The 14,293-nt window shown below is 41.8% G+C and overlaps 1 protein-coding gene across 3 annotated transcripts in view; it reads right to left on the bottom strand.

Moving 5' to 3' along the window:
* The window catches only part of SFMBT2 (Scm like with four mbt domains 2), a 177,850-nt gene that overhangs the window by 32,278 nt on the left and 131,279 nt on the right, over nucleotides 1-14,293 (bottom strand). For all 3 annotated transcript variants that reach the window (XM_070380908.1, XM_070380909.1, XM_070380910.1), the window contains 2 exons: nucleotides 5,837-5,950; nucleotides 5-47 (listed from right to left, as the gene is read on the bottom strand). In XM_070380908.1, coding sequence (XP_070237009.1) covers nucleotides 5-47; nucleotides 5,837-5,950 — 157 coding nt within the window. The remainder of the gene's footprint in view (nucleotides 1-4; nucleotides 48-5,836; nucleotides 5,951-14,293) is intronic.

The following is a 14,293-nucleotide window of genomic DNA, read 5'->3' as shown; positions in this document are numbered from 1 at the left end:
TTACTGTTTTTCTGGCTGCACAACTGCAATCTTTCTCTTCTTTTGTGCTGTAAAACAGGCAAAAGGGGTAAAAAAGAAAAGTGGCTTTAACAGCAAGTTGGGAATAAGCATTTTTTTTTTAAATGGCTCCATAGGTATAGAACTGTGTCTGTTTTTAAAGTAACAATTTGAAAACTGAAAAGTTACTTCATTCCAGGGCCACAATTTTATCTTCATCTCTTCCAGCACAAAACAGACTTTGACTTTTCAGAAATGAAATCTAAAGAGAATTTAGTACATTTTACCTTATCACTACATGGGCTACTTTATTCTAAAATGTGCTTCTAATAAAAAAGAACACACATATCAGACCTCCCAGGAACACAGCTGGTGAAATGGACTGGTACAAGCATTGATTATCCAGGTGACTTTTCCCCACAGAAAGTGCGATAAGGCAAATTATTTTACCATCGCAGAATGCTCCCAAATTAGGATTAGAGACATGTTTATAAACTACAACATTTTATCATTAAAAAGCAGATTGGTACCTAGCAAATACATACGTCTGTCAAACAGTGACAGAAACCAGGCAACAATAACCTGAGGTTAAGAAAATTTCCAGGTTACATTTATAACTGGTTGGAATCACCTTCACAAAGACAGGCCAGAGCTTTTGGCAGCTACTAACTCAGGCATAGATAATCCTGCATCTTCCAACATTAGGAAAAATTAATTCTCACAGAATTTCTAAAGCTGTTGGAGTTTAGCAGGTTTAATTAGACTTTGCCTCTTCAAAGCAAAATGTATGTATGAGAAACAACAGGAGAACACGAACAAATAAGAGAAACAGTGACTCAAAATTTCATCTATTCTTGATTTTATTTAGTATCCAATTCCAGGACAGGCAGACCTCAGCGATATTGTGGGTTTGGTTCCAGACCACCCCAACAGAGTGACCATCACAACACAGGAGGCATGGGAATTTTTTGGTTTCCCAGTGCATATAAAAGTTACATTTTGTAAGTCTACTATAAATCTGTAGTCTATCAAGTGTGTATCGTAATATAGCCTGTCTAAAAACCAGTGTATATACATTAATCAAAAATACCTGATTGTTAAAAAATGCTATCATCTGAGCATCACTGAGCTATAGTGGTGACATCAAAAGGTCACTGATCACAGATAATCACAACAAATACAATGATGAAAAAGTTAGAAATGCTGCAAGAATTACCGAATGGGACACAAAGACACCAAGTGAAAGAATATTGTCGGAAAAGTGGTATCACAGGCGTGCTTGATACAGGGTTGCCTGAAACTTTCAATGTGTAAAAAACGCAGTACCTGTGACAGTAAATCTGCCTATAATTACTAGGATAAAGTATAAACTCTGTGATCTCTAAAGGGAAAGATGAGTGTGTAGACTACGCTGCCTAAGTGGGTCTTTGTTAATTAGGGTGAGATGCCCAAATTGTGTGATGTCTTGATGAGAAGCCAAACACAACAGGCTGGGGAACAGAGACGAATCGTTGTTATGTTCACCTTAATCTGTGTGGGCTTTCACCCAGAAAAACTCAAAACGCTCCTCCCCTCCCAAAGCCAGTGGAGGAGGAAGGGAGAGGGTCAGGACACGAATCTCTGTCTGAGGCACAAGCAGGCACGGGGGACTGGATCTAAGCCTGCAGAGCCTGGTGGGGGGTGGCCTGCCCAGGGCTGTGGGGGCTGAGCCAAGGACCCAAGACATTTTAAGTGAGAATAAAAGTCAAAGGTGGCCCTCAACACTGAAATCTTTATTCTAAGCTCATAATTTTAGAAGTATTTTAAATTGAGGGCAAGACATAACTGTCACCAGATGAGATTCAGTATGCGGGACTGGGTACAGGGCAAAAGAACTTCTTAGAATCCACCTCTGTCTATAGCCTGGGCCCCTACTTTATTCACATGAATAACCCCACCTGACTCTTGGTGAGTATTGGTAAGTCTCTTGTGTCCTTCACAATTTCTCAACCTCAGGAAACAGGAGGCCAGTGATGGCAGGGAACTCTGTTTACAGCAATGTTCGGAACATCTGGGTAAATGAACCTTACGGGAGGGTGCTAAAAAAAAGTTAGCCAGAATACAAAGTAATAAAGAAAACATAAGAAATATCTAACCTACTTCACAAAAAATTAAAAGCCTTATCTTTAAGGACACACAATTTTAAATACTACTGTTGACACATTAGGGTGGAATTATAAATGCCGATTTATTACTGAATGAATTATCATATACTATAAATGTATATTTTTTTAAATGGTTACCATTTCAGGATAATGACCTACAACAATTTACATTAAAACACACACTTGTATATATTTAAGTGGTGTGTTTGTGAGTGCATGTGTGTGTGTATGGGATGCTGGGTTATTTTGACTACTAATATTGGTTTGATTTGGCACTTCTGTAATCAGAAGGATGTAATGTAATGCCCCTTTCAAAGTCCAGTTGAAATCTCACTGGTAATTTAATGCCAAGAATCAGTTCAGGTCAGTCTCTCAGTCATATCCAACTCTTGGCGACCCCATGGACTGCAGCATGCCAGGTTTCCCCATCCATCACCAACTCCTGGAGCTTGCTCAAACTCATGTCCATCGAGTCAGTGATGCCATCCAACCATCTCAACTTCTGTTGTCCCCTTCTCCCTCCTTCAATCTTTCCAAGCCTCAAGGTCTTTTCTAGTAAGTCAGTTCTTCGCATCAGGTGGCCAAAATATTGAGGTTTCAACTTCAGCATCAGGCCCTCCAATGAATATTCAGGATTGATTTTCTTTAGAATTAACTGATTTGATCTCCTTGCAGTCCAAGGGACTCTCAAGAGTCTTCTCCAACTCCACAGTTCAAAAGCATCAGTTCTTTGGCACTCAGCTTTCCTGATAGTCCAACTCTCACATACATACATGACTACTAGAAAAACCACAGCTTTGACTACATGGACCTTTGTTGGCAAAGTAATGTCTCTGCTTTTAAATATGCTGTCTAGGTTGGTCATAACTTTTTCTCCAAGGAGCAAGCATCCTTTAATTTCATTGCTGCAGTCACCATCTGCAGTGATTTTGGATCCCAAGAAAATAAAGTCTCTGACTGTTGCCATTTTTACCCCATTTGCCATGAAGTGATGGGACCGGATGCCATGATCTCAGTTTTCTAAATGTTGAGTTTTAAACCAGCTTTTTCACTCTCCTCTTTCACTTTCATTAAGAGGATCTTAAGTTCTTCTTCGTTTTCTGCCATAAGGGTGGTGTCCCCTGCATATCTGAGGCTATGGATATTTCTCCTGGCAATCTTGATTCCAGCTTGCGCTTCATCCAGCCTGGCATTTTGCATGATATACTCTGCATATAACTTAAATGAACAGGGTGACAACCTACATACAGCCTTGACGTACTCCCTTCTCAATTTGGAACCAGTCTTTTGTTCCATGTCCAGTTCTAACTGTTGGTTCTTGACATTCATACAGATTTCTCAGGAGGCAGGTAAGGTGGCCTACTATTCTCATCTCTTGAAGAATTTTCCATAGTTTGTTGTGATCCACAGAGTCAAAGGCTTTGGCATAGTCAATAAAGCAGATGTTTTTCTGGAACTCTCTTGCTTTTTCTATGATCCAACGGATGTTGGCAATTTGATCTCTCGTTCCTCAGCCTTTCCTAAATCCAGGTTAAACATATGGAAGTTCACGGTTCATGTATTGTTAAGCCTGGCTTGGAGAATAGTGAGCATTACTTTGCTAGCATGTGAGATGAGTGCAACCGTGTGGTAGTTTGAACATTCTTTGGGATTGCCTTTCTTTGGGATTCGAATGAAAACTGACCTTTTCCAGTCCTGTGGCCATTGCTGAGTTTTACAAATTTCCAAATATTGAGTGCAGCACTTCCACAGCATCATCCTTTAGGATTTGAAATATCTCTACTGGAATTCTATCATCTCCACTAGCTTTGTTCGCAGTGATGCTTCCTAAGGCCTGCTTGACTTCTCATTTCAGGATGTCTGGTTCTAGGTCAGTGATCACACCATCGTGGTTAGATGGGTCATGAAGATCTTCTTTGTATATTTCTTTTGTGTATTCTTGCCGTCTCTTCTTAATATCTTCTGCTTCTGTTAGGTCCATACCATTTCTGTCCTTTATTGTGCCCATCTTTGCATGAAATGTTCCCTTGGTATCTCTAATTTTCTTGACGAGATCTCTAGTCTTTCCCATTCTATTGTTTTCCTCTATTTCTTTGCACTGATCACTGAGGAAGGAAGATAAGAGATCACTTATCTCTCCTTGCTATTCTTTGGAACTCTGCATTCAAATGGGTATATCTTTCCTTTTCTTTTTTACCTTTAGCGTCTCTTCTTTCCTCGGCTATTTGTAAGGCCTCCTCAGACAACCATTTTGCCTTTTTGCATTTCTTTCTCTTGGGGATGGTGTTGATCACTGCCTCCTATACAATGTCACAAACGTCTGTCCACAGTTCTTCAGGCACTCTATCAGATCTAATCCCTTGAATCTATTTGTCACCGCCACTGTATAATCGTAAGGGGTTTGATTTAGGTCATACCTGAATGGTCTAATGGTTTTCCCTACTTTCTTCAATTTAAGTCTGAATTTGGCAATAAGGAGTTCATGATCTGAGCCACAGTCAGCTCCTAGTCTTGTTTTTGCTGACTGTATAGAGCTTCTCCATCTTTGGCTGCAAAGAATAGAAGCAATCTGATTTCACTATTGACCACCTGGTGATGTCTATGTGTACAATCTTCTCTTGCCTTGTTGGAAGAGGATGTTTGCTGTGACCAGTGCATTCTCTTGGCCAAACTCTGTTAGTCTTTGCTCTGCTTCTTACTGTACTCCAAGGCCAAACTTGCCTGTTACTTCAGGTATCTCTTGACTTCCTACTTTTACATTCCAGTCCCCTATGATGAAAAGGACATCTTTTTGGGGTATCAGTTCCAGAAGGTCTTGTAGATCTTCATATAACCATTCAAGTTCAGCTTCTTCATCATAACTGGTTGGGGCACAGACTTGGATTACTATGTATTGAATGGTTTGCCTTGGAAATGAACAGAGATCATTCTGTTGTTTTGGAGATTGCACCCAAGCACTGCATATCAGACTCTTCTGTTGACTCTGAGGGCTACTCCAGTTGTTCCAAGGGATTCCTGCCCCCAGTAGTAGATATAATGGTCATCTGAGTTAAATTCACCCACTCCAGTTCATTTTAGTTCACTGATTCCTAAAATGTCAATGTTCACTCTTGCCATCTCCTGTTTGACCACTTCTAATTTATCTTGATTCATGGACCTAACATTCCAGGTTCCTATGCAATATTGTTCCTTACAGCATCAGACTTTACTTCCATCACCAGTTACATCCACAACTGGGCACTGTTTTCACTTTGGCCTCATCTCTTCATTGCCAGGAATAGTTAAGTATTTATATCTATGTCAGTAAATTATTGGAACCAATTATGATTGGTTTTGGGATAAACCTTTGGAGTAAACCTTAGGAGAATAAGTACTTTCTCAGATACAATCATACAAATGTATAGTACTTAGCTTAAACTTTTTCATGAATTGCATACAAACGGGGAGTAAAGATCCCAGACACTCATCTCCACCTTGTCACTGTGACTTGGTTTCTCAAGCTGGGAAATGCCTGCAGACATTCATCTCACGCAGATGCTTACAGGATGAATGAGACAAAAGTCCTGCTGTTCTGTGCAAAACTGAGAACATTTTTTGATTTTTACAGTTTGGCTCCGCTCTCTTTACCAAATTGCCTATTTTTTCACCTAAGTCCCAGATATGCCCAGCTAGGCTCCAAGTGGGGCAATACTCACAGGCTGTCTTGTGTGGTGTAGTCAGAGGGTAGGAGTTGGCCTCACACCAACCCACAGGGAAGATGTCCATAGATTCAACGTCCACGATAAACTCTGGAGCCGGGCTCTGCAGGCCTGTGGGGAGTCGAGACAACAGGTGCGGACAGTGTTAACAACAAAGACACAGAAGGAGGGGCAATCAGAGAGGCTCTGCGCGGGGAGTGGGGAGACACTGTTCTGAAAGCTGAACCCAAAGCCAACAGTGTTTTACGAGATACAAGCACCAGATAGGTCCAATAGCAAAAGTTCACGGGATCCACAAGAAGGGGGGCTTGGAAAAGAGATACTTTCCCCTGAAAACCAGAGGAAGAGGATGATTGGGGACAACCACATCCTTGTCCCCAGTGAAGGACAAGCATCCTTCTTTCCTAAAAATGGCTTTGAAGCTAAGTAAGTAGTCCAGCCTGTGGGGTGGGGGCCAAGACATTCTTCACCCAACACCAAGCAGAGGTCAACCTTCAACCAACAGAAGTTAAAGGTTCCGGTTAAAAGGAACTGGGAGGGTTCAGTGATGCTGGTTATAAGCAGTGAGCATCAAAGCACAATTCTCTAGGGTACATGCTCCTTTATCCCGTGCCCACGTCACTTCTTCTGAACTCAGACTCTTGCCGTATGACACCGAAGTCACTTAGGCAGGAGTGTCTCTTTGGTGGGGATCTGCCTTCATATTATAATCAAAATGATGCTTTGTGTTAAGTTGGCATAGCAGCTGAGAGACTCTGAGAGAAAAGATCTGGATACAACATGAGCAGAGGTTCCAAGGAACACTGGTTCCTGAGAGAATAAATTTAGAACCCTGCAAACTAGTGAAGAGAAGGAAATTCTATACCAAATCAACAGTTCTCTAAAAACACCTTTTGAGGAAAGACACTCTTGAACCAAGAATCAAAAGATAAGAAAGAGCTCTATTAATGGAGTGACCCCCTGGCCCTGACCACTTAATCTTGCTGTGCTTTTGGTTTCTTCACTGGAATCAAAATAAAAGTTAACACTCTTAGAAACTCCATCACACACCAAGCTATCACACATGATCTGATGAATTCTGAATCGCACTTCGCCTCCAAAACTTAGCTTCTGGAAGCTCAATACCAGTAAACATAAAATCTCCTCGCTATTTCAGCGACACTGGCTCCCAGAGTACATTATATGACAATCCCAGGTACCAGATTTAGCACTAAAACATAACTTTGGTGTACACAAAGTGCCTGGAACACTGACAGCAGATGCTGATACACACATGTTATCACCTCCAGTCATCACACTGAACTAATGATGTGTTATCAGAGAAAGTCATTACTATGGTTATCAATCCTAACTTCCTTTTCACTGAATTCTCTGATAATTTGAAAGATATAACCTACAAGAATGCAAGCAGGTTTATAGGGCTTAGGTTTCAACACAGTTGAATGAATAGAAAGCATTTCCGCCCTGCATTAAATGACTCAACCAACATTTAACTAATCTGCTAAAGAAATCATCAAACAAACAAAACTGCCAAAACAGACAAAAGCTAAAGAAACTCCCCAACTAGCTTCAAATACAAAACTGATCTTTTCTTGTCGAGAAGGGCACTGGACTCAGCAGACGGGCCAATGAAAAGAGTCACTGAGCTGTTTGCTGTTACACAGGGCACTCCCTCATCTTCAGGCTCAGAAAAATACAAAGATAGAGCCTATTTTTTAGCTACTCAGCAATTTTGCTAACAGGCTGAATTCATCTACTACATACAAATAGGAGATGTGTTTAGGTACAAATCAGATTTTCAAGGTCAAAGGCGTACTTCAGGAGGGAGTATAAAGTGAACTTTATAGATTACTTCTTCCCAAATGCTCTGCTAGTTCAGACATCACATCATATTAGTGTGCTTTAACATACACACTTCTGTAATAAAATAAACATTCATATATTTCTTTTCCTAAGAATCATTTTGCTTTTAATTTTATTTTTGGCTGTGCTAGGTCTTCACTGCTGCATATGGGCTTTCTCCAGTTGCAGCTAGGAGAGCCTACTCTCTAGTTCCGGTGTCTGGGCTTCCGTAGTTGCGGGCCACAAACTTAACTGCCCAACAAAAGGCACGTGACGTGGGGTCTTCCCGAATCAGAAATCAACCCACATCGCCTGCAATGGAGGGTGGATCCTTAACCATTGGGCCACCACTCCTCTGTCCATGGGATTTCCCAGGCAAGAGATACCTGAGTGGATTACCATTTCCTTTTGCAGGGGAAGGATCCCCTGCACACTAGCCGGCGGATTCTTGACCACTGCACCACCTGGGAAGCCCCTAACCTCGTCTAGTGTTGACACCAATGTCAGATGGGCTCAAGTGTGCAGTGAGAAGATAGAGCACTGAAAGACAGAAAGCAGGACCTGCGTCCTGGAAGCCCCTCCCAGCACCCACTCCGCACCGTCCACCTGCAGACGCTGCCCACAGAGCAAGATCTAAGAGAAGCCCTCACTCATCTCAGCCCTGGAGCTGAACTCCTAAGGAATCAAAACACAGCAAAACTGGCTGACAAGAGCGACATAGGATAGGAAACCATCAGAAAGAAAACAACAGAAATGGGATTAAACGTGTAAGTGGAGGGAGAGAGCCATGGATGGTGAACTCTTAGGACACTCACTCTCGTGCAGGTACTTTACAAAGAGTTTTATCCTCACAGCCCTAAGAGATCAGATGGTTTCACTCCCATTTTACAGATGAGTAAACTAAGCTGAAGCTCCAATGTTCACACCTGATGCAAAGAGCCAACTTATTGGAAAAGACCCTGATGCTGAGACAGACTGAGAGCAGGAGAGGAGGACAGCAGAAGATGAGATGGTTGGATGGCATCATCGATTCAGTGAACATGAATTCGGGCAAACTCGGACAGACAGTGAGGGACAGGGAGGCCTGGCGAGCTGTAGTCCACGGGGGTCACAAAGAGCTGGACATGGCTTAGTGACTGAACAACAACAACAAACTGAGGGTCAGGAAAACATCAAACAGCTGGTAAGAGAGGGACCTAGGGCTCAAACCCAAGCAATCTTGCTCCAGAGCCTAGGAAGGCATTCGAGGGAGGTTCGTGAGAACACGGTCAGTCAGAAGTCACACTGAGCACAACAGCAGCTTGAAAACCCAAACTCGCCTTTGGTTCCTAGTGCAAAGCCTTCTAGGGAGGAGATCTCCCTCCTCGGCCTCCACCAAATTCTTCCCCCAACATCCCCATATTGCTTAAGAAAGCCAGAGCCAGGGCTGTCGCTGCCCACCCAGAACCTGTGTAGCTGGCTGGCGGTCTCCAAAGCCTGTTCACAGACAGTGCCCCCCACCTCCTGGGCCACCTTCCTCAGCTGTGCAAGAACATAGGTCCTGTCCCATATATACATATATATGTGGATATATACCCCATGTATATACATATATACATCCATATATACATACACAATACACCCATATACACATACATATGTATACTCACATATATACATATATATACAGTCATGTATATACATATATATACCCATGTACATATACACACACACCCATATATACATACATATATATATACCCACTGATACATATACACACCCATATACACATACATATATATACACACTCATATATATACATATGTACATATATACACACACCCATCTATACACATACATATATACACCTACCTATATGCACATACATATATACACACCCATCTACACATACATATACACATACCTAGATATACACCCCATATATATACATATACACACCTATATATACATACATGTATATATACAGCTATACATACATACACCCATATATATCAAATACATTTTATATATATATACACACACACACACACACACATACCCTATATAAATATACACATACACACACACATATATACTGTGTGGACCTGCATGTTCAGTCGTGTCCAACTCTCTATAACCCTAGGGACTGTAGACCACCAGGCTCCTCTGTCCATAGGATTTTCCAGGCAAAAATACTGGAGTGGGTTGCCACTTCCTCCTCCAGGGGATCTTCCTGACCCAGGGATCGAACCTGTGACTCCTGTGTCTCTTGTATTACAGGTGAATTCTTTACCACTGAGCCACTGGGGAAGTCTTATACATATACACACCCATATATATACATACATATATATACACACAGCCATATATACACATACATATATATACAGACCCATAATACACATGCATATATATACACACTCATACACACACATATATTTACACACCATATATATATATCCATATATACACATATATACACACCCATATATATATACATATAGAACTAACAACCAAAAAAGATGTCCTTTTCATTATAGGGGACTGGAATGCAAAAGTAGGAGGTCAAGAGATACCTGGAGTAACAGGCAAATTTGGCCTTGGAGTACAGAATGAAGCAGGGCAAAGGCTAACGGAGTTTGGCCAAGAGAACACACTGGTCATACCAAATACCCTCTTCCAACAACACAAGAGAAGACTCTTATCCATGGACATCACCAGATGGTCAACACTGAAATCAGATTGCTTACATTCTTTGCAGCCAAAGATGGAGAAGCTCTATACAGTCAGCAAAAATAAGACGCGAAACTGACTATGGCTCAGATCACGAACTCCTTATTGCCAAATTCAGACTTAAATTGAAGAAGTAGGGAAAACCACTAGACCATTCAGGCATGACCTGAATCAAATGCCTTACGATTATACAGTGGAAGTGACAGATTCCAGGAATTAGATCTGATAGACAGAGTGCCTGAAGAACCATGGATGAACATTTGTGACACTGTACAGGAGGCAGTGACCAAGACCGTCCCCAAGAAATGCAAAAAAGCAAAATGGTTATCTGAGGAGCACTTGCAAACAGCTGAGGAAAGAAGAGAAGCTAAAGGTGAAGGAGAAAAGGAAAGATATACCCATTTGAATGCAGAGTTCCAAAGAATAGCAAGGAGAGATAAGAAAGCCTTTCTCAGTGATCAGTGCAAAGAAATAGAGGAAAACAACACAATGGGAAAGACTAGAGATCTCTTCAAGAAAATCCAAGATACCAAGGGATCATTTCATGCAAAGATGGGCACAATAAAGGACAGAAATGGTATGGACCTAACAGAAGCAGAAGATATTAAGAAGAGGTGGCAAGAATACACAGAAGAACTGTACAAAAAAGATCTTCACGACCAAGATAATCACGATGGTGTGATCACTCACCTAGAGCCAGACATCCTGAAATGAGAAGTCACGTGGGCCTTAGGAAGCACTGCTACGAACAAAGCTAGTGGAAGTGATGGAATTCCAGTTGAGAAATTTCAAATCCTGAAAGATGATGCTGTGAAAGTGTTGAACTCAATATGCCAGCAAATTTGGAAAACTCAGCAGTGGCCACAGGACTGGAAAAGGTCAGTTTTCATTCCAATCCCAAAGAAGGGCAATGCCAAAGAATGTTCAAACTACCGCACACTTGCATTCATCTCACACACAAGCAAAGTAATGCTCAAAGTTCTCCAAGTCAGGCTTCAACAGTACATGAACCACAAACTTCCAGATGTTCAAGCTGGATTTAGAAAATGCTAAGGAACCAGAGATCAAATTGCCAACATCCACTGGATCATAGAAAAAGCAAGAGAGTTCCAGAAAAACGTCTATTTCTGCTTTATTGATTATGCCGAAGTGTTTGACTGTGTGGATCGATTCCACACACAATTTTCCAAACTGTGGAAAATTCTGAAAGAGATGGGAATACCAGACCACCTGACCTGCCTCCTGAGAAATCTGTATGCAGGTCAAGAAGCAACAGTTAGAACAAGGTGTGGAACAACAGACTGGTTCCAAATTGGGAAAGGAGTTTGTCAAGGCTGTATACTGTCACTCTGTTTTTTTAACTTATATGCAGAGCACATCAGGTGAAATCCTGGGCTCGATGAAGTACAAGCTGGAATCAAGACTGTCAGGAGAAATATCAATAACCTCAGATATGCAGATGACACCACCCTTATGGCAGAAAGCGAAGAACTTAAGAGTCTCTTGATGAAAGTAAAAGAAGAAAGTGAAAAAGTGGCTTAAAACTCAACATTCAAAACGCAAAGATCATGGCATCCAGTCCCATAACTTCACGGCAAGTAGATGGGGAAACAGTGGAAACAATGGCTGACTTTATTTTGGGGGGCTCCAAAATCACTGCAGATGGTGACTGCAACCATGAAATTAAAGGATGCTTACTCCTTGGAAGGAAAGTTATGACCAACCTAGACAGCATATTAAAAAGCAAAGACTTTACTTTGCAAACAAAGGTCTACCTAGTCAAAGCTATGGTTTTTCTAGTAGTCATGTATGGATGTGAGAGTTGGACTGTAAAGAAAGCTGAGCGCCAAAGAATTGATGCTTTGAACTGTGGTGTTGGAGAAGACCCTTGAAAGTTCCTTGGACTGCAAGGAGATCTAACTAGTTAATCCTAAAGGAAATCAATCCTGAATATTCTTTGGAAGGTCTGATGCTGAAATTTGGCCACCTGATGTGAAGAAGTAACTCACTGGCAAAGACCCTGATGCTGGAAAAGACTGAAGGCAGGATGACAAGGGGATGACAGAGGATGAGGTGGTTGGATGGCATCACTGACATGACGGACTTGAGTTTGCCCAAGCTCCAGGAGTTGGTGATGGACAGGGAAGCTGGTGTGCTCCAGTCCATGGGGTCGCAAAGAGTCAGACATGACTGAGGGACTGAACTGAACTGATATATATACACACATACCTATACGTACACACCCATATATATACTTAAATACACACCCATATACATATATATACACGCCCTTATATACATACATATATATACACAGCCATATATATGTATATACACATATACCTATACACACACACATATATATACACACACAAAGACATATATATACACACATACCCAACCATCTGCTAAAGCAGCCTCTCCCCAAAATGGCTCCAGCAGCCCATATCCCTTCTCAAAGATTTAAAATCCACCCACACTGGTGGGAAACATAATTATCTTCACATTTGCACTTTCCCTCGTCTCATTTTTGCAAGTCTCTGCAAAATACTTATCAACCACCTGACTTGATCATAATAGACAAAGTCTAAAAGGGCAGTTTTCTTCACCTCTTCTAGACAGAAGAGGTTAACCTAGTCTGAGTTTCTTGGCACATTTGCGGTCTGAGAGGCCGTGACAAACTCCCCATCCAGAGGAATCATCTGGGGAGGGTGAGATGAAATGCAGATTCCCAGACCCTGCTCCCAGGGTCAGAAGGAGTGAGTGGAGCAGCCCCGGGAACTGGCACTTGCCTAGGACTCCTGTGGATTATGAGCGAAGGCAACCGGTTTACCGGAACTAAGCCAGGCACATGGCAAAAACCAACGAAGGAGATTTTGAATTTCAGCTGATGAGTAGAAAATATCTCACTACCTCAACACTCGATTAGCAAAAAGCAGTTCTTAAGGGGTTGCTCCTACCTTAAATCGCTTTCTCGCTGAGGGACACAGCTTTTATTTATTCCTCGTATCCATTCGACAAGACTTGAGCAAGCAAAGTGTGCGTGAACTCTCATTCGAGTATTGTGCTCTGTGAAAACTGGCAAAGACAGGTTTTGCTTGCACTGGACGTCACCTGTAGAATCAGGGCCATGTCCGGGCCAGGCCCCGCGTGCTCAGCGCTGGTCAGTGAGGATATGAGGTTCATGGTAAAGGATGCGGCTTTTCAAAAAGCTCCCATCCAAAGTGATACACAGAGCAGACTGAGGCTGAAATGTTTACAGTATGTTTTTCTAGTGTTGACTGTGGAAAAGTTTTATTCTCTCCAGATTTTGTTTCAGAGGGCAGCAAAGAGAAAAGTCCAGGAGATGCTTGTAGTAACAACCAAAGTTGATGGTTCGAATTAAGCAATCTGGTACTTCTCCACAGACCTGATGACCTCTGGATCATCTTTGTGTCTTTTTGTTCTCTGTATGCTTGTTTTTAACAAACCTGAAGGGAAACCCCCAGGTGACAAACACTGGGTGGGCCACCATTCCCTCCCCATGTTCAAAGTGCAGAAATGTTAACCCAGAACTTTCTTTCACTTCTAACAGGGCTCCCAATTTCAAATCCAGGTTTTGTTGCTCATGTTCTAAAGCTCTCCACAAAAATTCCTGTAGCGGTAACAATGAAGGAGCTAAATAACCCAGTGGAAATGAAGCCTGCAGGTCGTGGTACTTTTGTAACATAAAAGGTATTTTCTACCTAAGCTAAAAGGCTGAAACACCTAACTTTCACCCGACAACCAAAAATACGTGGAATACCACACCTCTTTGAAACGGGAGGAAAACAGTTTAATAATGGGAATAAGAAAGACCAAGAAAGGCAATCCAAAGGAGTCAACCTTCTTCAAGAAAATTAACACACTCTGAGAACACCC

This window comes from Bos mutus, chromosome 13 (genome assembly GCF_027580195.1).
Source record: "Bos mutus isolate GX-2022 chromosome 13, NWIPB_WYAK_1.1, whole genome shotgun sequence".
NCBI classification, from domain to species: Eukaryota; Metazoa; Chordata; class Mammalia; order Artiodactyla; family Bovidae; genus Bos; species Bos mutus.
This window is presented reverse-complemented; position numbering and strand designations above follow the sequence as displayed.